At 43.9% G+C, this 22,714-nt stretch overlaps 1 protein-coding gene across 16 annotated transcripts in view; it reads right to left on the bottom strand.

The window, feature by feature from the left end:
• Positions 1–22,714, bottom strand: part of ARMC9 (armadillo repeat containing 9) — a 172,353-nt gene that overhangs the window by 85,641 nt on the left and 63,998 nt on the right. For all 16 annotated transcript variants that reach the window (XM_009444540.5, XM_054680182.2, XM_016950685.4 and 13 more), the window contains 5 exons: positions 17,765–17,855; positions 15,773–15,896; positions 12,064–12,203; positions 10,416–10,492; positions 6,738–6,812 (listed from right to left, as the gene is read on the bottom strand). In XM_009444540.5, coding sequence (XP_009442815.3) covers positions 6,738–6,812; positions 10,416–10,492; positions 12,064–12,203; positions 15,773–15,896; positions 17,765–17,855 — 507 coding nt within the window. The remainder of the gene's footprint in view (positions 1–6,737; positions 6,813–10,415; positions 10,493–12,063; positions 12,204–15,772; positions 15,897–17,764; positions 17,856–22,714) is intronic.

Below are 22,714 nucleotides of genomic sequence, written 5' to 3'. Positions count from 1 at the left end.
AAACAATTTGTCATGTGCAGATGTCTGACTAGGTGAAAGTCCCAAGTCTGGAGTGATACTGCAGCACAGGTGCAGAGGGCTCTGGAGTCAAACCACGGTGCGTAGCCCCTCGCCGGCCGTGTGGCCCTGGGCAGAGGATTTCACCTTTCAGCCTTGATGTTGTCAGCAGCAAAATGGGCACAACCGCAGTCACTCCTTCAGGGGACCTTTGAGGGATTAAATGAGAGAAAGCATCTCTTCCAGAGCCTGACAACACGCACTGAACGCTACACAGAACAACTAACTTCGAACTCACTTCTACTTTTACTCAACAACTGAACTCTCTAGCGCATTCTATTGTTCCAGCTTCACAGTCTAATCCTCTATCACTAAAGGTCTTCAAGGGAAATTTTCCCCTGAGAAATTCAAATATCTATTTCAGGTAGATATAAATATTTTCCTCTAGTTATGAAAGTGACACAAGTTCTGTAATAGAAAACTTGCAAACAACATAAAAGAAAGAATAAAAATTACTCACAGGCCCCCCACCCAGAGATAATTGGGAACATTCTGAAGTATTTCCTTCCTTTTATGTGCATTGTTTTACGTAACTCAGAACATACTGATAATATGTTGCTTCTTATTTAACTTTATGATCATTTTCATGTTCAATAAAAATCTTATAAACTACATTTTCATAGCTATAATAATAATAATAGCAGCTAACATCTCTCAATGCTTACTGCACGCTAGGCACTCTTCTAAATATATTATGAGCTCCTTCAATGCTTTCAATCCTATGAGTTTGGTACTGCAATAATCCTCATCTTACAGATGGAAAAACGATCACACTGAGAGCTTCAGTTGTCACTAGCCAACTAGGAAGTGGCGGAACACGATTCGAAGCCAGCCTCAGGCTCAGGAGTACCCACTCTCAACTACTCTACCTTCCGGCCTCTGTTCTTAGTCACTCCCTCATGTTAGGTCTTGTCATTGTTTCCTGTCTTCCGCTATGATCAATAAAGCTGGAATGAACATTCTGATACATACATCTTTGCTCATGTCTTGTGTGGAGCTTCAGAAGTAGAATTATGGGGCCAAGAATATGAAAAATTTCTACACTAATTTTGAAAGGCCCATACTTAGGCCAGGCGTGGTGACTCATGTCTGTAATCTCATGATTACATGACATGATTACATGACATGATTACATGACATGAGATTACATGACATGTAATCATGAGATTGGGAGGCTGAGGCAGGAGAATCGCTTGAGCCTAGGAGTTCGAGACCAGCCTGGTGACATAGTGAGACCCCGTTGAAAGGAAGGAGAGCAAAGCAAAGCAAAGCAAAGCAAAGCCCGTACCTAGTGAGCATCACGGAATACAGTGACTAGGCTGACCACCTGTAATGGACAACTGTGACACCTGTGGCTGACAAATGCCTTATAGCCAGGTTCTCTACACTGTTAATTTCCCAAGGCAACAGACAGAATACTCACATTCCAAGCCTCCCTTGCAGCTAGGGTGCAGGCACACCACCTAGATTCTGCCAAGCAAATGACTTTGATTCAGAAGTGGGCAATGTGGAGGATCAGGTGCGTGGGGAATACACATCATTCTGTTGGGTGGGGAGCAGCAGCACCCAGCCCTCTGGAGAGAGCGGAGGCAGTTGCAGGCGTCATGGGCCTGTGCTGTGGGCCCCAGGGTCACTGGAGCAGAGCAGCCCCATGGTGTGCTTGGACATTCCTCTGGGCTGAGTGGCTTCTAAGCCCAGCTCCCTGGCCTTCCCAGATTCTGGGAGCCTTTATAACCTGCAGAGTCTCTGATCGGCTCCAGCCCTGGGCAGGATGTTTGTTGGGGTCCCCAGGGCAGAGGCCCATGGCTGACTATGACTCCAGCCCTAGTTGCAGGAGGCCTGGGGAGTGGGTATTAGGGCAGCTCCACTTATCTGATCTCTTCTCCAGCCCCAGGCCTTGGCAGGCTCTTAAAGTTCAAATGGGCCTCAGGGGATTCATTTATTTTGTTCTCCTTTTTCCCTTTAGGTATTCTTGTAAGACTTCTATAATAGCATTTGGTACTAATGTAATTTTTATGTATATTGTGTCATTTTCCATGAGCACACACATTCTTAGATACTGTGCTTTTATCTCTCATTATACAGTAAAATACATTTTTCCATACTGCTTCATACTGCTTTTCCTAATTATCATCTTCAATAGATATTAATATTTTGAGCAAAAGAATCATAATTTCATTAGCAATTCCTGTATTACTAGATATTTATGTTGCTTCCAGCTTTTCCCTCATAAAAATGTTGAAATGAGCATTGTCATGCATAGAGCTCTTCTTCTGTGCATCAACAACCAGAAGAAAATGAATGAGTCCAAAAGATAGATCCTTTAGTGATTTTTCATGTAACTGCCAAACTGCTTTCCAGAAGGACTGTGCTGACACACATACAAATACCAGCAGGCACCGGGCGCGGTGGCTCACGCCTGTAATCTCAGCACTTTGGGAGGCTGAGGTGGGTGGATCACCTGAGGTAGAAGTTTGAGACCAGCCTGGCCAACACGGTGAAACCCTGTCTCTACTAAAAATACAAACATTAGCCAGGCATGGTGGTGGGCACCTGTAATCCCAGCTACTCTGGAGGCTGAGGTAGGAGAATTGCTTGAACTCGGGAGGCAGAGGTTGCAGTAAGCCGAGATCCCACCACTGCACTCCAGCCTGGGCGACAGAGCGAGACTCTGTCTCAAAAAAATAAACAAATAAAAACCAAATACCAGCAGGGCTGAGGACATCAATTCTGCCTCCACTTCCCTAGCACCATGCATGATCAGATGTCAAGGTGGAGGAATTGTGGGAAACGTTTTCCTTGTTGTCTTATTTCCTTCACTATTCAGCATTTCTAGCCTCCCTTTCAGCTAGGGTGCAGGCATACAACCTAAACTCTGCCAAGCAAATGCACCCATGTGAGACCTACATGCAAAGAGAATATAATGGCTTTATCAATCTAAAAACTTCCTCAAGGATAAACGTGAAAGGAGGGAAATCTCAGGGTTTTAGAAAAACCTTATTGTGGGCATGATCATCCCTTAGAGGTCACTCTCACAAATAATTAAGTAGGCAACTGCCTAGGTGATGTGTTCTCAGGCTAAAAGGGGGTTCCTCCCTGGCTTATATCTTTAATCTCTGTTAAATGCCAGAGGGAAGCTTATTCTACTTACATCTTTTTTTTTTTTTTGAGACAGAGTCTCACCCTGTTGCACAGGGTGGAGTCCAGTGGCATGATCTCAGCTCACTACAACCTCCATCTCCCGGGTTCAAGCGATTCTCCTGCCTCAGCCTCCTGAGTAGCTGGGATTATCAGCGCCCACCACCACACCTGGCTAATTGTTGTATTTTTAGTAGAGACAGGGTTTCTCCATGTTGGCCAGGCTGGTCTCGAACTCCTGACCTCAGGTGATCCACCCACCTCAGCCTCCCAAAGTGCTAGGATTACAGGCATGAGCCACCGTGCCCCATCATCTACTTACATCTTTATGTAAGTAATCCACATTCCCTTTTCAAAGTCCAAAACTCACAGCCTATCTAGAAACCTATGTAGAAGCCATTAAGGAAAATATTAACAGATCTGGCTATCATTAAAGCTAATGTTTGACCAAGACCACTATAATTTTTTTTTTCTTTTTGAGACAGAGTCTTGCTCTGTTACCCAGGCTGGAGTGCAATGGCATGATCTTGGCTCACTGCAACCTCTGCCTCCTGGCTTCAAGTAATTTTCCTGCCTCAGCCTCCTGAGTAGCTGGAATTACAGGCACGTGCCACCACACGCGGCTAATTTTTGTATTTTTAGTAGAGACGGGGTTTCACCAAGTTGGCCAGGCTGGTCTCAAACTCCTGACCTCGTGATCTGCCCACATCGGCTTCCAAAAGTGCTGAGATTACAGGCGTGAGCCACCGCTTCTGGCTAACTACCATAATTTAAAAAGACAAACCAAAATTGAGAAAATATTTGTAATATTTTTCAAAAGAATAGCCCCTCACTTCTCTTGTGCTTTTTTCTTTGACCCACAGTTACTTAGGAGTGTGTGGCAGCCAGCCCCAAGGTGGCCCCAGTGATTCCACCTCCTGGTAGTCACATCCTTGGTTCCATCCCCTCCACACTGTACCAGGGTGGGTCTGTGTAACCAAGACAATAAATGCGATGGTATCTCATTTCTGAGAGTAGGTTTTTCTAAAAGACACTGGGGCTTCTGTCTTGCTTACTTTCTCTCTCAAATCATTCATTCTAGGGGAAGCCAACTGCCATGTCAAGAGAAGCCTTATGGAGAGGCCCAAGGGGGAAGAAAATGAGGTCCCCAGTCAATAGCCAGAAGAAAACTGAGGCCTCCTGCTGACAGCCAGGTGAGTGAGCTTGGAAGCAGAGGCTGAAGTCTCAACTATAAACTGAGCAACTCTTAGTTAGGACTACGCTGCTATCTGCTCTTGAATGTTTGTCCCACAGAAACAGTCATTGGTAGCTTAGTGATAGGGATATGTTCTGAGAAATGTGTTGTGAGATGATGTCATTATTGTATAAATATCATAGAATAAGTGACAAACCTAGATGGTGTAGCCTACTACACACCTAGGCTATATGGCATAGCTAATAAGATCCTAGGGTACAAACCTGTTCAGCACGTGACTGTGTTGAATACTGTAGGCAACTGTAACAAGGTGGCATTTGTGTATCTAAGCATCTCTAAACATAGGTAAGGTACCGTAAAAATAGGGTATTATAATCTTATTGGACCATTATCACATATGCAGTCTTTTGTTGACCAAAATGTCGTTACGTGGTACATGACTGTAATTTAAAAATTCAATGGCCAGGCTCAGCGGCTCATGCATGTAATCCCTGCATGGAGGCCAAGATGGGAGGATCACGTGAGCCTAGTAGTTTGAGACCAGCTTGGGCAACATGGTAAGACCCTGTCTCTTAAAAAAAATTAGCTAGGTGTGATGGCGCACACCTATAGTCCCAGCTACTGGATAAGCTGAGGCAGGAGGATGGCTTGAGCCTAGGAGATGGAGGCTGCAGTGTGCACTACGATCAGGCCACTGCACTCCAGCCTGGGCAAAAGAGCAAGACCCTGTCTCAAAAACTAAAACAAAAATTGGTTGGGCATGGTGGCTCACATCTGTAATCTCAGCACTTTGGGAGGCTGAGGCAGGTGGATCACTTGAGGTTAGGAGCTTGAGACCAGCCTGGCCAAGATGGTGGAACCCCATCTCTACTAAAAATACAAAAATCAGCTGGGTGTGGTGGTGCACACCTGTAGTTCCAGCTACTTGGGAGGCTGAGACAGGAGAATCGCCTGAACCCAGGAGGCAGAGGTTGCAGTGAGTCGAGATGGTGCCACTGTACTCCAGTCTGGGTGACAGAGCCAGACTCTGTCTCAAAAACAAAAACAAAAACTTGTTTAAGCCACTAAGCTTTGGGGTAAATTGTTATGCAGTAACAGATAACTAATACCAGTGTGCTGTTTATTTTCCAAACATTTAGGGGTTTCCTAGACACCTTACTGTTACGTTTGTATTTTTCACCATGTCTTCATTATTTATTCAATCATTTTTCCGCCCCATTTGCTCACATTCATCTCCTTCTGGAACTCCTATTGGGTATCTGTCAGACCTGATGTTGTCACATAGGTCTCAGAAGTTGTCCCTCTCTTCCGTCTTTTTTCTCCCTGCTCTGGGATCTCTAAGGGCAGTCCTGCTCTCACAACCTGCAACTGTGACTCTTCCTCACATGGCCCGTCCTCAGCTTCACTCCCCACCCCCTCCATCCCTTTGCCCTGGTGCCTTTCCTCCATGCTGCATCTCACACTTTGACTGAATGCTACCTCCATTCTTTCTCTTCAGCCTACATGTTTTTTCCTCTTCTTTGCCTTGGTTGACAACCCCTTTCTTTCACCTAAATGACCATAACACAGAATTTAAGCAAGTTTATTTTCCCCTGTTCTGTAGTGAAATTTAAAAGCAGTAGACAATTAAGGTCCACTGTTTAGTGTGATCACATAGAGTGGTTCTTAAATAAGTTTGGTCTCTGGTGTAATTGTTGATGTAATTTTAAATGATCAATGAGAAGATTTAGCAATTCTTTAAGTAAGCAAAACCAATTAGAAGAATGTTTTGTTGGTCTCAATGAGAATTTTGCCTGTGTTTTGAAGGTGGAAATATATTTAATTCTTTCACCACAGCATTTAATACACTGTTAATCTGGTTTCACATGGTAGAAAGAAAAAAGACAAAACTCTAGTTGTTTTCCTGATTAGATCTAGAAACATTTGTCCTTTCAAAATAATATACTAATCACCTGAGGTTTGTTTTTTACTTCACATACAAGCGTTAACGTACACATTAAACACTGAGTTTACTATTTACCAACCAAACCAAGTCCTAGACAGTTTTATAATCTTTTCCATTTGGTTGCCATCAGAATGTCTATAACTTTGCAAAAGTCAGCCTGCTGGGAACTTTCTAACACTTTAATTTTTCACCATTTAGGAGTTAGGGATCCCCTTGAGGATCTGATAAAAGCTACAGACTCTCTCCCCAGGAAATGGCAAATATACATTTTGCATACAATTTCAAGGAGTTTGGAACGGATCTGAGCCTTTCTATGGAGCCCAGTCAAGGAGGTCTTGCTCTAAAAGCTCTGAACTGCGGCGCTGAAGGAAGCTCACATGTGTCTCAGGCACGCTTTCTTACCATTGCTCTTGCTTCCTCACGAATGGATGGAACAGAAAGGATGCTGTACAGAGCTCCATTCACATATGGCTGTATCTTTAAGGGGAGGAAAAAAACCCAGTTATTTGCAAGTTTTCAAATACTGCACAACTCTATATCAAACACCACACCTCAGAACAATCTGGCAAATGGGGAGAGTGGGTGTTCCCGTCCTCGCAGCTCTCCTGTGCTCCAGGATGTATGTTTCCAAGTGACAGACATCTCCATCTGCATGCCCAGGTGACAGCTACCACTGAGTCTAAAACCAAATTCGTCACTCCCTCCCAAAGCTTACTCCTGCGCATTTCATTGCTTAAAGTTACCTTTAACTTCCTAATCACTCAGGCTAGAAACTCTGGAGTCATCGTTGATTTTGTTGTTGTTGTTGTTCAGTCTCCAATACTTAGTCTTCAAGCCTCTTCGATAGGAACCCCTCTTTTTCCATATCCACTGCTACTGTCCTTGTTCAGACATCATCGTCCATGAACCAGGCTACATCAAATCTCCAAACCAGTCTCTCTACCCTCAATATTCACCCTTTAATGTAACCATCGATCACTACCAACATTCTATAGCGTGGGCCAAATCATCCCTCTCTCCATCTCCGAAACCTTCCATAGAGCCCAGTTGGAAAGGTGGAACTCCTTGGTGTGGCACACAGGATCTTCAAGGGGTGGCCTCTATCTCATGACCTCTGCTTCTTCCTCCCTGCCACCACAAAGTGTCCATACTACCTAAGGGATGCCCCCCACCAGGCTGTTCCATGTCTCAGCCAGGTTCTGGCAGTTCACCTTGCCAGGAATGGTCTTCACACATACAATGAACCTTGAAAACTAAGCCCAGACATGTCTCCTGGGAAGTCTCTCCTGAACCCACCCCCGCCCCACTGCCCCCATACAGGGCACTCACTTCCGCTTCTTGTACATCCCTCCACTACAGCACTGGAGGCAGTATCCTTTTAAATTCACACTATGTCCCCTTTATTATGAGCTTTTTGAAGACAGGACCCATGTTTTACTTGCACACATGGGACATGGAGCATGGCAGGTGCTGATAAGCAAGTTCCCTTTTCAGCAGGCTGTACACGCTGTGCCCGCCACAGCAATGGAGGAGGGCTCGTTTCCCACCGCCCTCCTTCGGCACTGGACTTCATTAGCACTTTCAATGCTTGCCAAGCTGATGGGTAAAAAAAGGCATCCTACGGTTGTTTTTATTTTCAGTTCCCGATTGAACTAGCACAACTGAACATCTTTTCATGTTTCTGGGGCAGCACGATTCTGTGAACTGTCTAGTCATATCCTTTATCCTTCTTTTCGATTGGATTGCTTGACTTTTACTTACCAATTTATACCAGCTCTTCATCTATTAGGAATATTAAACTTTTGTCACATGTGATGCAACTTTTCCTTGGGGTTTCATTCATCTTTTGACTTTGATTATGGCATCTTTTTCCAATCAAAAAATGTAATGTTCATATAGTCAGTTATGTGCATCTTTTTCTTTATTTTGGTTTTGTCTTTCAAGATCATGACTACTACAGTGTAGCAAACATATTACTTGGCTCTAAAGTATATATGTATGTATGTATGTATATATGTATATATATATGTCATTTTTCAAGCTCATTTTCTTTTTCTTACTTTATTTATTTATTGTTTTGAGACAGAGTCTCGCTCTGTCACCCATGCTGGAGTGCAATGGCACAATCTCAGCTCACTACAACCTCCACCTCCCAGGTTCAAGTGATTCTCATGCCTCAGCCTCCTGAGTAGCTAGGATTACAGGCACAAGCCACCATGCCTGGCTAATTTTTGTATTTTCAGTAGAGATGGGGTTTCACCATGTTGGCCAGGCTGGTCTCGAACTCCTGACTTCAAGTGATCCTCCTGCCTCGGTCTCCCAAAATTGCTGGGATTACAGGCGTAAGCCACCGTGCCCAGCCCATCCAGCTCATTTTCAAAGCCAATGCATTGGTAACAGGTAATGATATGATGAATCCTTTGGTCTATTAAGTTTTCAGAGCAGACATGTTGGTTCCAGTACTTGAAACCAACCTTTATTATGAGATGGAAGAATATGTTTCCCACTGGTTTCACCTGCCTGAGTTGAATAAAGTGAGGAACAGAGTTCATTCAGGCCTGGAAGTAGTTCAGAGCTCACTAGCTTTAAAATATAAAATGAACGTCACAAAGACACCAAACATCCACTTGCTAAAGAAGTCACACCAATCAGTGGATAGGGCTGGTGTAAAATGTGAATGGAATGACCAGAATGGGAGCTGTCTGCTTGAAATGGGAACAGACGGGCCAGGCATGGTGGCTCAGGCTTGTAATCCCAGCATTTTGGGAGGCCGAGGTGGGTGAATCACAAGGTCAGGAGTTCAAGACCAGCCTGGCCAACATGGTGAAACACCGTCTCTACTAAAAATACAAAAAATTAGCCAGACGTGGTGGCGGGCACCTGTAATCCCAGCTACTTGGGAGGCTGAGGCAGGAGAATCGCTTGAACCCGGGAGGTGGAGGTTGCAGTGAGCCAAGATCACACCACTGCACTCCAGCCTGGATGATAGAGTGAGACTCTGTCTCAAAAAAAAAAAAAAAAAAAAAAGAAAAAAGAAAAAAAAGAAAAGAAAGAAAGAAATGGGAACAGACGTGTGGAAACCAAGTGGTACTCAATCGTATCCTGCTCAGATATACCCCTGGATCTCATCTGTCTAAAGTGGTTAGATTTTTGTTGAAGCTTTGCCATGGTTTCTGCAATGGCATTTGTAGAAGGCAAGTGAGAGAATAATCATATTTGATTATTTGTTTTTGTTAATTTGTTTACCCATACATACCTCTACTTTATTTAAAAAGTGCTTGGGGCCCATAGGTTAAAAACTTAGAAAATAACACCAGGTGTTGGGGTGACACTGGTGAGAGCAAACGCTAGTATAGCCATTCTGGAGGACAATTTGGCAGGACTCAGTGACCTGAAACTGATGTATGCTGGCAGCCAGTAGTGATGAGTGTCTACACATCCTTGGAAGCTCTGGCACAGGCTCCCATGGGGCAGGTGCAGCCATGCCCACTGAGGACTGCTGTGGCAACAGAGAGTGGATGGCACTCAAAGTGTACAGGCTGGATAAGTAAAATGTCAGGGGCACAAACAAGGGGCTATTTTGCAGTAGTGACACTTAATGAACTAGACATATGTAAAGCAACATAGAAAGGTCCTAAAAACACAAGGGAAAAGCCATAAACAGAATGAGACTTAAAGGGCAATCTATTTCTGTAAATTCAATACACACATACACAGTATCATATCTCTTTTAAGGCTCCATCCACATCCACAGAGATACGTTAAACATACCAAGGGAATGGCATGTGGGGGAGGAATGTTGGGGGCTAGATGATGAGAAAAAGCAATGCTGGAGGGGCCCGGCACAGGCCAGTGGGCCAAGCAGACAGGGACGGAAAGAACATCCTGCTTCTGACTTCCAAAATTCTAAAAATTATAAAAGATTCCCAGTTGCTTATGAAAATCCCAGAAGGACAGAGAACATGTACAGTTTTCAAATACAGCAACCATCCTGGGCCAGCTGTGTGCCTGTGGGGTCACAGGCATTGGGTCCCCAGTGTAGCCTCCCCGAGCCCAGGGCCAGCAGTGCTGAATGAGTACCTCATGGTTTTCATGGCCAAGAAGATCCGAAAGGACTTTGAGCACGAGGCCTGCCACCTTGGCACACATGTTCTTCCCTATGGGAAACAAATCAAAGCTAAACATGACATGTCTAAACCCAGAAGCACAATTTTAGGTCAGGTAGACTTGGAGACAAATCTTGGCTCCTCTGCTCATGAGCTGTATGACCTCGGGTGAGTCATGTAACCAATCTGGGCCTCAGTTTCCTCTTCTTTACTACAGGGATTACTATTCATACCTACCTCAAAAGGTGATGCAAAATTAAGTAGACTAATGTATGTAAAGGACTCAGTGTAGCATAGAACTTCAGTGCTCAGTAAACCATCCCAAGTGGTGGCTATTACTCCGGTCAGAGCACAGATCGAGTCATTACAGTGAAAGCACGATACATTATAGAGCAACGTTCTCCCTCCCACGCACGGACACCACCATCAGGAAGACCATATAGGCATTTTAGTAGTTATAAACATCATCATAAAAATCACTGCAAATATGGTGATGATGATGAAGAAAAGCTAATTCTAATCTGATAAACATATTAGAAGTTAGGACTTTTGGCTGGGTGCGGTGGTTTACGCCTGTAATCCCAGCACTTTGGGAGGGCGAAGTGGGTGGATCACTTGAAGTTAGGAGTTCAAGATCAGCCTTGCCAACATGGTAAAACCCCCTCCCTACTAAAAATACAAAAATTCGCCAGGTGTGGTGGCGGGCACCTGTAATCCCAGCTACTCGGGAGGCTGAGGCAGGAGAATCACTTGAACCCGGGAGGCAGAGGTTGCACCACTGAGCCAAGATCATGCCACTGCCTCTAGCCTGGGCAATGGAGCGTGACTTCATCTCAAAAAAAAAAAAAAAAAAGGCTAGGACTTTTTGCACATGCTATTTTTTTAAATGACTGAAATAACAGCCATTTACTCAGTCAACAACACACAGTTACATGGTTCAGTCTACAAAGTATATAGAGGGGAAGATGCTCCAACAAGTCCTCCTGAGCCAGCTATTTACCCAGGGAGCCTTTCTCTCCTAACACTGGATGCTCAGGCTGAGGAAAGCCACAGCCTGGAGGTGGCACCTCTTCCAAAGAAGCTTCTTTCATCCCAGGTAACAATTTAAATGAGATAGTACCTGTACCTGGAAAAGCTAAAATCACTACCTTCAGCGATCAAGTATATAAATGACTTGTGCCCACAGGAGAACCTCCACCTCCAGGGCTGGGGCAGGGAAAAGAGTGTGATTCAGGGCAGGAAGTGTGGTTTAGTGTCACTGCTACTGCGGCCAGCTTAATCCTATAGTATCTTGGGAACACACTTCTTTGTCTTCAGAAAAGGGGATCATATTCTTAATTTCCTACCTTTGAATAATGCAATAAAGAAAAAGGTAAATGAACTTAGTCTCCTCTTAATGAAGGCACTACATATATACAAGACATTTTTTCCAGGGCAAGAATGGATTTTGCCTTCAGGGATTCAACAGCTTGATACCTAGTTGGAAATGCTTTCTACTCCTTTTTCTGTTTTTAGTTTTCTATGAGACTAAAAGCAAACCGTATCAGGCTCACTAGAAACCCAGCTTCAAGGGTCAAGATCTCTTCCCCTTCTTGCACTAGAATGAGGGTTGGGGCTGAGACCTGTGCTGCGGAGGCAGAGGTTCATGAGCAAAGCCACCGAGTACTCCAGCGTGTAGTCAGACAGGCAGTCAGGGTCCTTCAGAACATCAACCAGCCAGAAGATGAGGCCGTCTTGAATCATCGCTGTCTGCAGCGGGCGCCTGGGAAGAAAGAGCCTACGGTAAATACAAACTGCCAAGAAACTTTTCATATAAGAGGAAACAGTAGGCTGGGAGCAGTGGCTCATGCCTGTAATCCCAGCACTTTGGGAGGCCAAGGCGGACGGATCACCTGAGGTCAGGAGTTGGAGACAAGCCTGGCCAACATGGTGAAACCCCGTCTCTACTAAAAATACAAAAATTAGCCAGGCGTGGTGACGGCGCCTGTAATCCCAGCTACTTGGGAGGCTGAGGCACAAGAATTGCTTGAACCCGGGAGGCAGAGGTTGCAGTGAGCCGAGATCGTACCACTGCACTCCAGCCTGGGCGATGGAGCAAGACTCTGTCTCAAAAAAAAAAAAAAAAAAAAAAAAAGAAGAAACAGTAATGTGAATGCATATCAGAAAAGACAAACTTACAGAAGACATAGACTCTGAGGAATATTTTTGTTAAACCCATACAATTGAAATAACAAAAATTCTTTACATATCAGGGATATTTATTAAGGGTTTAAATAAAGATAAGGTGGTAAGGAGGCCTCCTACTTTGAAAGTTTCCTTTTCAATATTTAAAATTAGCAGAGCATTGCTTCAAATATCTAATAAATATTTATTTGTAGCTTTTGGTTTACTTAACCCAGGAAACGGGACCATAGAAATACTTCTTTGACAAACAGGTTTTTTGTTTTTTTTTTCCTGAGACGGAGTTTTGCTCTTATTGCCCAGGCTGGAGTGCAACGGCACAATCTCGGCTCGCCGCAACCTCCGCCTCCTGGGTTCAAATGATTCTCTTGCCTCAGCCTCCCAAGTAGCTGGGATTACAGGCATGCACCACCACACCCAGCTAATTTTGTATTTTTAGTAGAGCCAGGGTTTCTTCATGTTGGCTAGGCTGGTCTCGAACTCCCAACCTCAGCTGATCTGCCTGCCTCAACCTTCCAAAGTGCTGGGATTACAGGCGTGAGCCACCGTGCCCAGCTGACAAATAGATTTTTACCTAAACTCTCTATAATCCAGCTCTAGGCACTCTGAGCTGTATAAAAATAAAGAAAACAAGGAGGAGCAAAAGCCTAGCTTAACATCACTTTGATTCACATTTCTATAGAGTAAGGGTAGTTTAATGACCTGGTTAATGCAAATTATAAGGAATGATTTTCCACCCAAAGTCCAGGTGTAGAATCTTACAAAATCCAATACCCCATCAAAATGTGTGATGGTGAATGTCATCAGGTTAGCTTTAAGAATTGCTGAGACTAAGTGTGGTATCATTATGAGATGCCATCTGGATTAGTAGAAAACTGACATGCCACAGAGAAGCCAGCTCTGCACATCTCTGGATGAGCAGGTTATGGTGAAACCACCACTCAGGACAGAACAGCAGAACCAGTTATCTGTTCATTCTGTTCTTAAACACTACACTGACCCAATCAGGGTGGCTTATTAGAATACAGTGAAGACTGCGCTCTCTTGGTAACTAGCTACCTTCTTCATTTATTGCAGAGACTCTGGAAAACTGCAAAAAGGTTAAGCACATTTACAGAACAAAAAAGCTTAAATTAACACTTGGAGGAAAAGATAAACAGGCAGTAAACATTCGCATTACCAGGAGGAATTATTTTTTTCACCATATCTTATATCTGTTACTTAACTATAGTTATTGAATTTCTAAAAACTTCCCCAAAGCGATCAACATTGAGCAAAGTTCTCTCTATAAACAAACAGAAATGAAGTGTTTGTATGCTCTGAGGAAGTAATGACTCTGCAGCACTTACAGTTCTTTTCGATTCATATAGTTAGAACAAAGAATTTTCATTGGCAGGGAGTTGGCAAATGGTAGATACAAATACCTATCCCTTCCCCCACTAAAAACACACATGCTTAGACCATTTCACTTTGTAGGCTTCTGGTTATTTGTGAGTCAGTCAAATGTAAACCACATTTGATGGGAAGAAAGTGTGTTCAGAAGAGGACCGACAGAAAAAAGTTGAAGACTCCAGGGACTAGAGTTCTCAAGAAAGTCAAAGAGAACTTGAGGTGATCATGAGAGAATAAAAACTCTGAAAAAATTACCATATGTCCCAACAGTTCCTCTCCTAGATGCTGATCCACGAGAAAAGGAAACATATGTCCACACGAAGACTTGTGCTGAAGCGTTCACGGCAGCATTATGCATATTGGCCAAAAATGCAAACAACTCAAATGCCAATCAACTGAAGGACAAACAAAATGTGGTGTAGGCCGGGCGCGGTGGCTCACACCTGTAATCCCAGCACTTTGGGAGGCCGAGGCGGGTGGATCACAAGGTTAGGAGTTCGAGACCAGACTCACCAGGATGGTGAAACCCCATCTCTACTAAAAATACAAAAATTAGCCGGGTGTGGTGGTGTGCGCCTGTAATCCCAGCTACCCAGGAGTTTGAGGCAGGAGAATTGGTTGAACCCGGGAGGCAGAGGTTGCAGTGAGCCAAGATTGCGCTACTGCACTCCAGTCTGGGTGACAGAGTGAGACTCCATCTCAAAAACAAACAAACAATATGATGTAGCCATAATGGAGTACATATTCAGCCACAAAAGGAATGAGGCCCTGACACATGCTGCTACATGGACAAACCTTGCAAACGCGATGCTAAGTGAGAGAAGCCAGTCACAAAAGAGTGCACACTACATGATTCCATTTATATGAAACGTCCAGTACAAGTCAATCGACAGAAAGCAGATTTGTGGCTACCGGGGACTGGGGGTAGGAATGAGGAGTGACTGTAAATGGGTATGAGGTTTCTTTTTGTGGTGATGGAAATGTCCTAAACCTGGATTGTGGTGATGACTGCACAACTCTGTAAATACACTAAACATCCTTCAATTGTATGCTTAATATGGGGGAATATTATGGTGTGTAAATACATCTCAACAAAGCTGTAAACTGAAAAGGAATCTACGGGGCCGGGTGCGGTGACTCACACCTGTAATTCCAGCACTTTGGGGGGCTGAGGTGGGCGGATCACCTGAGGTCAGGAGTTCGAGACCAGACTGGCCAACATGGTAAAATCCTGTCTCTACTAAAAATACAGAAATTAGCCTGGCCCCATTGGTTCCAAGTCATGATGGTCTAGGCTGATCCCATGGGGTGGGCTGCTGGGATCATGGACAAGGTCAGGAGGCCCTAACCCTGACTTCCACAGAACTGCCCTTGACACTCTGCTGGGATGTGCATTCATGTGTGCAGCTCCCACAGGGGACTGGAAGTAACTTGAGGGATGAGGCTCTATCAGGTCTGATTCATGTGTCTGTCTCTAAGCCCTGCACATGCCCTGAGACACAATCCTGCATGGCTGGCACTCGATAATGTCCATTAGGAAAATCCAATGATGCTTTGAAAATGTCTTCCTCCATCCCCAGCAGCCTTGCGCAGGAGAGTTTAGTGGATTACAGATAAGCTTTCTAGCTCTGTCTTAGAAAGTCATCCAACCTCTCCAAAGTGTAGTGGAAAAATACCATCTGCCTCCTGGGTTGCCATGGGAATTTTAACTCAATCTGATCTCACAGGAGACACCGTGACCTATTGCACAGTCGTTACCTGAGACTGAACTTCTGCAGGGCCCCAAGAACATTCTCCCTGGTGATAATATCCTTGTCCTCCTCCTTCAGCCTTCCCTCCAGCATCTGCAGCACCTTTGTGTTCTGGGCAAGGTAGAGGCGACCTGATAATACACCAGAGATGAAACAGGTCAAAGACAGAAATAATTTATCTGGTATGCTACAAAACCACTTCCCACGAAAACTTACTTTGCATATAACACAGTAGAGTTTGGGTAATTTTATGTTCTAAAAAACTTACTGGGCAGGGCGCGGTGGCTCACACCTGTAATCCTAGCAGTTTGGGAAGCCAAGGCAGGCAGATCACCTGAGGCCAGGAGTTTGAGACCAGCCTGGCCAACATGGTGAAACCCCGTCTCTATTAAAAATACAAAAATTAGCTGGGTGTGGCGGCAGATGCCTGTAATCCCAGCTACTCGGGAGGCTGAGGCAGGAGAATTGCTAGACCCCAGGAGGCAGGTTGCAGTGAGCCTGAGATCGTGCCACCGCACTCCAGCCTGAATGACGGAGCGAGATTCCATCTCAAAACAAACAAACAAACAAACAAACACTTACTGGTTGTGCAAGGTGGCTCACGCCTGTAATCCTAGCACTTTGGGAGGCTGAGGCAGGTGGATTGTTTGAGCCGAGGCGTTGGAGACCAGCCTGGGCAACAGGGCGTAACCTCATCTCTATAAAAACTAAGGAACATTAGCCAGGTATGATGATGCACACCTGTTGATCCCGCTAATTGGGGGGCTGAGGCGCAAGGAGTATTCCTTGAGCCCAGGTGGTTGAGGCTACAGTGAGCCGAGATCATGCCACTGTACTCCAGTCTGGTTGACAAAGTGAGACTCTCTCAAAAAAAAAAAAAAAAAAAAAAAAAAAAAAACCACACACACACACAAAACCCCCACAAAACTTATTAAAACTTATTAAAAGATATTTCTTCTAAACATTGGTTTTATTCAATGAAATATCTGGTGACTAGAAAAACCACTCTTCTTGTGAGCTAAACATAATTCATTGCTGTGTTCTTGTGGGGAGCATTGTCCTTTTTTTTCCATGAAATCCTGAACCCAACAGTCAGATCTACAAACAGAAATGAGGGGTAATGTGTGTGTTATGAGCCCTTAAGTCTTCACAACAGAGGCAGCCAAGGAATGCTTCCATACACACTCTCTGTACAAGGCCTGGAGAAGAAGCAGGAAGCCACACCTGGGACCCTGTAATAAGCCCAGAATGGTCCCTAGCCTGTTGTGGACTTCTGAATGGATATGGAAGATGTTAATTTCAGACATAAGTTTCAACAGTATTATTATATGAATGGTCCTCAGTAACACATCCTGGCTTATCATAAATGTCTGCCAAATGGATGGAAGAACGAATGAACAAATGAACAAAGTTTTGGAGTATCATATATTCATAATTTGAAAACTCCCTTTATTCACATTATAAAGAGCTCAAATAAATAAGAACTTACGGAAGATAATGGCACTTTGCAAAATCATTTTAAATTCAGTTATGGGGGCATGTTATTTTCAGAGTTTTCAAATCCTTTGATTTAAGAGGTCATAGTCTTCTGAAGGAAATGGTGCAGTGTTTATTGGAGTCTGCTTTGTTTCGCTAAGCTTATTTTGCCGTAATTGTTTCACTTATTTTGCCTTAAGTAGAAAATTATAGAAGATGCATTCATTACCTGTGATATACTTGAAAGCAATATAAAATGTTACTATGTTACAAAACCAGAAAGCTTTATAAAATAAAATCGGGAGGTTTACAAAATAAACCCCTAAACTGTCCAAATGTGCTCTGATATAAACTAAAGCAATATGACAACAATTAATTTTCACAAAAGACCTTAGATGAATTAAACAGTAACAAACTGAGGAAGCGTCATCTCTAAGAAACTTGGGAGGAACGCTCATTTTCAAAGGAAAAAGCACATCAATATGACCTAGCTCTTCTCTTTGAAGCAAAGCTGATGTCTCACCTTCTGCCAGTGACGCAAAAGCATTGATGAGCCTGGCCATGTACTGCCGCACCACGTCGCTCTTGGAGTGCAGCAGCTGAAGCACACTCCTCTGGGGGAAAAAGTCGAGGAAAAACAACAAGGTTAAGAACAGGGAGAGATAAACACATGTCTCCTCTAAGGGTCTGGTAGTTCTCTTCCTCTGCCAGAATTTATTAGAGGTGAAATAAACAGACTAAAGCCAAACATTTCATCTGGAAGCCTTGATTTCCAACTGAAATTTGATGAGACTTGGCAAAAATAAGTTAGTCAGACTTCCAAATTAAATGAATTAATTACACGAAGCCCTCAGAACAGTGACTGGTGCGAAGGAAGCAGTCCTGTTTGCTGTTACCGTTGCTGCTGCTTTCCAGGTTAGAATGGCAGATCCAAGACACATGACTAATTTGGCTCCCTCTAAGCCACAGTAAAACTACAATAAATGGACTGTTAAAAAAGATAATTCCCAAGGACAGAGAGAACAGCACGAAAAACGATAACGCCACAATTCTGGAAGTGGGAATGCAGCATGGCAAGAGGCTTAGCAGGCCCAAGAAGGCCAAATCTCAAGGCAGCAACGGGCACTGTGGAATTACCCAATTTCCATTACTCACTCCTCAAAGCACTTAAGAGCTGAAGAAAAATAAAGACGAATGAATTAAAGTTGTTTAAGAAGCACTTGGATCCCACTCATGTGACTCCTGCACACCTCTCAGCACAGGGCTGGGGAGAGGGTGTTCCCTTGTGAGGGAGACACAAAGGGTCTGTGGATCTGGGACACCAGGCAGAGGAGAGCAAGGGTTGCCGGGGTTCTAGAACAAAATGGAGAGGGGCGTTAGTGTCTAAATGCAGAATGAATGTGGAACAGAGGGCCACCCCAAAACTTGGCTCCCAGGACCCTGGCAACCAGACCTTTGCCCTCTAGGCCTGAGATTAGAAGACTATTCTCACAGTGAAATGACCAGCCCATGGGGAAAGAATTAGAGACCGTGAAATCAGAGGTTCCCAGCAAACGGCCCACCCAGATCCCCCTGGGTGGAACTATCCATCGACAGGCCCCACCATCACACTCAATGGCTTTGTGGTCCCCTTCACTGCAAATCTCTCATTAGGAGATCACCAAGGACTAGCAGACATCTGAGAAAAGTTTCTACCAGGAGGCCAAAACAAATAGGGGGGGGGGGAGGGCGGGGGCGGGGCTTGGAGTAAATGAGACTGTGCAGGGAGAAGAAAACTAAAAATTAAATAAAAATTCATCAATAATATCCTCAAAGATATAAGAAACTGTATTATATCCATGAAACAAGAGAATGCTATCAAAAAGGAAATAAAAGTTTCAACAGAAGGGTCAGAAAATAAAGATGAAGACATCTGCTAGGGAGGCTGGGCAGGGTGGCTCATGGCTATAATCCCAGGACTTTGGGAGGCCAAGGTGGGCAGAGACGTCAGGGGTTTGAGACCAGCCTGGCCAACATGGTGAAACCCCGTCTCTACAAAAATACAAAAATTAGCCAGGCGTGGTGGCACACACCTGTAATCCCAGCTACTCGGGAGGCTGAGGCAGGAGGATTGCTTGAACCCAGGAGGCAGAGGCTGCAGTGAGCTGAGATCATGCCAGGGCAGCAGAGTGAGACTGTCTCAAAAAAAAAAAAAAAAAAAAGAAGAAGAAAAGAAATCTCCTAAAGAGTGGGTGGAACAAAAAGTAGAAAAGATGAGAGAAAACTATAATAGAAAACCAGTTCAGGAGGTTCAACATTCAGAGAGAGAACACAGAAAACAGAGGGAAGAAACCATCAACAAAATAACTCAAGACCAGAATGAAAGTTGTCAGATTGAAAGGGCCCACAAAGTGCTCAATAAAAGGGATTAAAATATACCTCATAAAGGACGTCAATGGGAAATTGGGAAGATTCAATATGCTTCTAGGGAGAGAAACACAGGTCACATACAAAAGATAAAGAATTGGAATGGCTTTGGATTTCTTTTTTTAAATTTTTTGAGTCAAGCTCTCACTTTGTTGCCCAGGATGAAGTGCAGTGGTGTGATCACAGCTCACAGCCTCAACCTCTTGGGCTCAAGCAATCCTCTCGCCTCAGCCTTCTGAGTTAGCTGGGACTACAGGTGCACGCCAACATGCCTGGTTAATTTAAAAGAATTTTTTTTTTTCTTAGAGAATGGGGTCTATGTTGCTCAGGCTGCTCAAAAACTCCTGGGCTCAAGCGATCCTCCTGCCTTGGCCTCCCAAAGTGCTAGAATTATGGGCATGAGCCACTGTGCCCAGCTGGCTTTGGATTTCTGTACAGCAAAACTGGAACCTAAAAGACAATGGAGCAATGTCTTCAAAATTCTGAAGGAAAATTATTTACAATCCAGGATTCTACATGAAGAATGAAGACATTTCTTGACCCTACATGATCTCAAAAAAATTTACTTCCTGTGTACTTTTTCTCTAGACGCTATTAACTAAAGGATGTGTTCCACCAACCGAGAGAACAAGTCAAGAAATAAGATAATATGGGGCACTGGAAACAGAGATCCAATTCAGGAGAGAGGTGAAAGGAATCAACAAAAGTTTGGTGAAGAGACTCCTGGACAGCAGCTATGCACCAGAATGTTTTCCAGACTAAACCCAGCTGATTCGAGAGGGCAACATGTCAAAGGCTGTCGTCCCCAAGATGCCTATTACCATTACACCCATTTAGGTTGAATTTTTGCTGAAGTATAGCATCTACACAGGGCATTGCACAGATCACATGTACAGCCTGATGAGTGTTCACAAAGTGAACACGTGGCTAACTAGTAACCAGATAAAGAAACAGAACATGACCATAGTCCCAGATGCCCTTCCAGAACCCCATTCCAAACCAAGGGTGACCTCTCTCCTGGCTTCTAACATCATAGATTCATGTTGCTTGGCTCCCCCTTAAATTTTTTAATAAATGAAACCATATATTATATATTCTCTTATGTTTGACTTTTTCATTCAACAATATGTCTGTGATATTCACCCAGGGTCTCTGCTGTGTTCCTTCTCATTGCTCAAGGTATCCCATTTTACAAACACATCACAGGTATTCATTCTACTGCTGATGGACATTTGGGTTGCAGCCAGTGTTTTGGTTCTAGAACTGCAGCTATGAATATTCTTGCATGTTTTTTAGTGAACATATGGGCACGTTTTGGTTGGGGCTTATCTAGGAGTGGTTTTGCTAGGACATAAGGTATTCAGTTTTAGTAAACGCTGCCCGTGTTCCAAAGTAGTGCACGAGGTCCCAATTTTTAAACAGAGAACAAAATGACTGCTGAAACGAGCCCAGACTCTTATCTGCATTTGGATAACCCTAAACAGTGCTAGTGAAGTTCTAGCTCCCCCTTCCATGCCCTGCTGTGTGGATTAGCTGTGAATAGTTTTTTTTACCCCCACAGAAGTGTTCTCAAGTGATCAAGAACTAGAAGTAGATCAAGTGAGCTTAAAGCCAAAATACAGAGCAGCTCACCATTGCCCTTGGGCATAAATATTGCCGCCGGGCCGGGTGCAGTGGTTCACACCTGTAATCCCAGCACTTTGGGAGGCTGATGCAGGAGGATTACCTGAGGTCAGGAGTTTGAGACCAGCCTGGCCAACATGGTGAAACCCCATCTCTAATAAAAATAGAAAAATTAGCTGGGCATGGTGACGTGCACCTGTAGTCCCAGCTACTCAGGAGGCTGAGGTGGGAGAACTGCTTGAACCCAGGAGACGGAGGTTGCAGTGAGCCGAGATTGCGCCACTGCACTCCAGCCTGGGCGACAGAGCGAGACTGTCTCAAAAAATAAAAAAAAATAAATAAATATTGCTGTTGGACAACTGGTACCTGGCCCACCTTTCAATTCTGCCAGATGCTCTATGTTTCCCAGGACTCTCTCCCACCTTTGATTACCAATGTCCCCAGAGGGGATCAATAAGTGCTCAGGGAGGCTATGTCTAACTGTCATCCCAAACTTTGGTTTATGCCATCTTCTCCTAGCTAACTTCATCTAACATGGGCACAGTCCTGTTTCCTTGCAGAGCAAGGCTGATGCTTGCTACTCAGCACAAAAGCAAACACTGTATTATGCAGGATATACATAGATGGGAAAACTATAAAGAAAAGCAAGGAGCAGATAACACAACAGTCAGGATGTGCATGCACACTTCACAGCAGCACTATCCACAGTAGCTTCTACTGACGGAGGAAGAGATAGATACGCAAAATATGGTCCACCCATATGATGAAATGTTAGCCTTAAAAAGGAAAGAAATTCTGACATATGCTACGTGGATGAACCTGAGGACATTAGCTAAGTGAAATAAGCCAGTCACAAAAAGAAAAATACTGTACAATTCTACTTATATGAGGTATTTGGAGTAGTCACAATCATAGAGACAGATAGTAGAATGGGAATTTGCCAGGGGCCTGGAGTAGGGGGAAATGGAGAATTATTGCTTAATGGGTACAGAGTTTCAGTTTTACTAGATGAAAAAAGTTATTTATGGAGATGGATGGCACGTGATGGTTGCACATTATGAATGTGTTTAATACCACTGAACTGTACACCTAAAAATGGGTAAGATGCTTAGAGATATGAAGAGAGATATTTATGAAGTCTAGAAACTAAGAATTCAGCTAAAAATGAACAATTCAGTTCTCTACAATTTCATTAAATTTGGCTCCATTCAAGTTTTTGGTCTCAAGCTGTAATTCTCAACGCATCCTGGACCAGCAGTATTAGCATCACTGGAAAACTTGTTGGAAATGCAAATCCTTGGGCCCCACCATAGACCTATTGAATGGAAACTGTTGGTGGGACCCAGTGATCTGTTTTAATGAGACCTCCAGGAGATAACGATGCATGTTAAACTTTGAGAACCACTATGGGAGAGGAATGAACCAACGAATTCAATTTCCTGTC

Source organism: Pan troglodytes, chromosome 13, assembly GCF_028858775.2.
Source record: "Pan troglodytes isolate AG18354 chromosome 13, NHGRI_mPanTro3-v2.0_pri, whole genome shotgun sequence".
In the NCBI taxonomy this organism is placed as follows: domain Eukaryota; kingdom Metazoa; phylum Chordata; class Mammalia; order Primates; family Hominidae; genus Pan; species Pan troglodytes.
The sequence above is the reverse complement of the archived record's forward strand: the minus strand, read 5'-3'. Positions and strand labels throughout refer to the sequence as shown.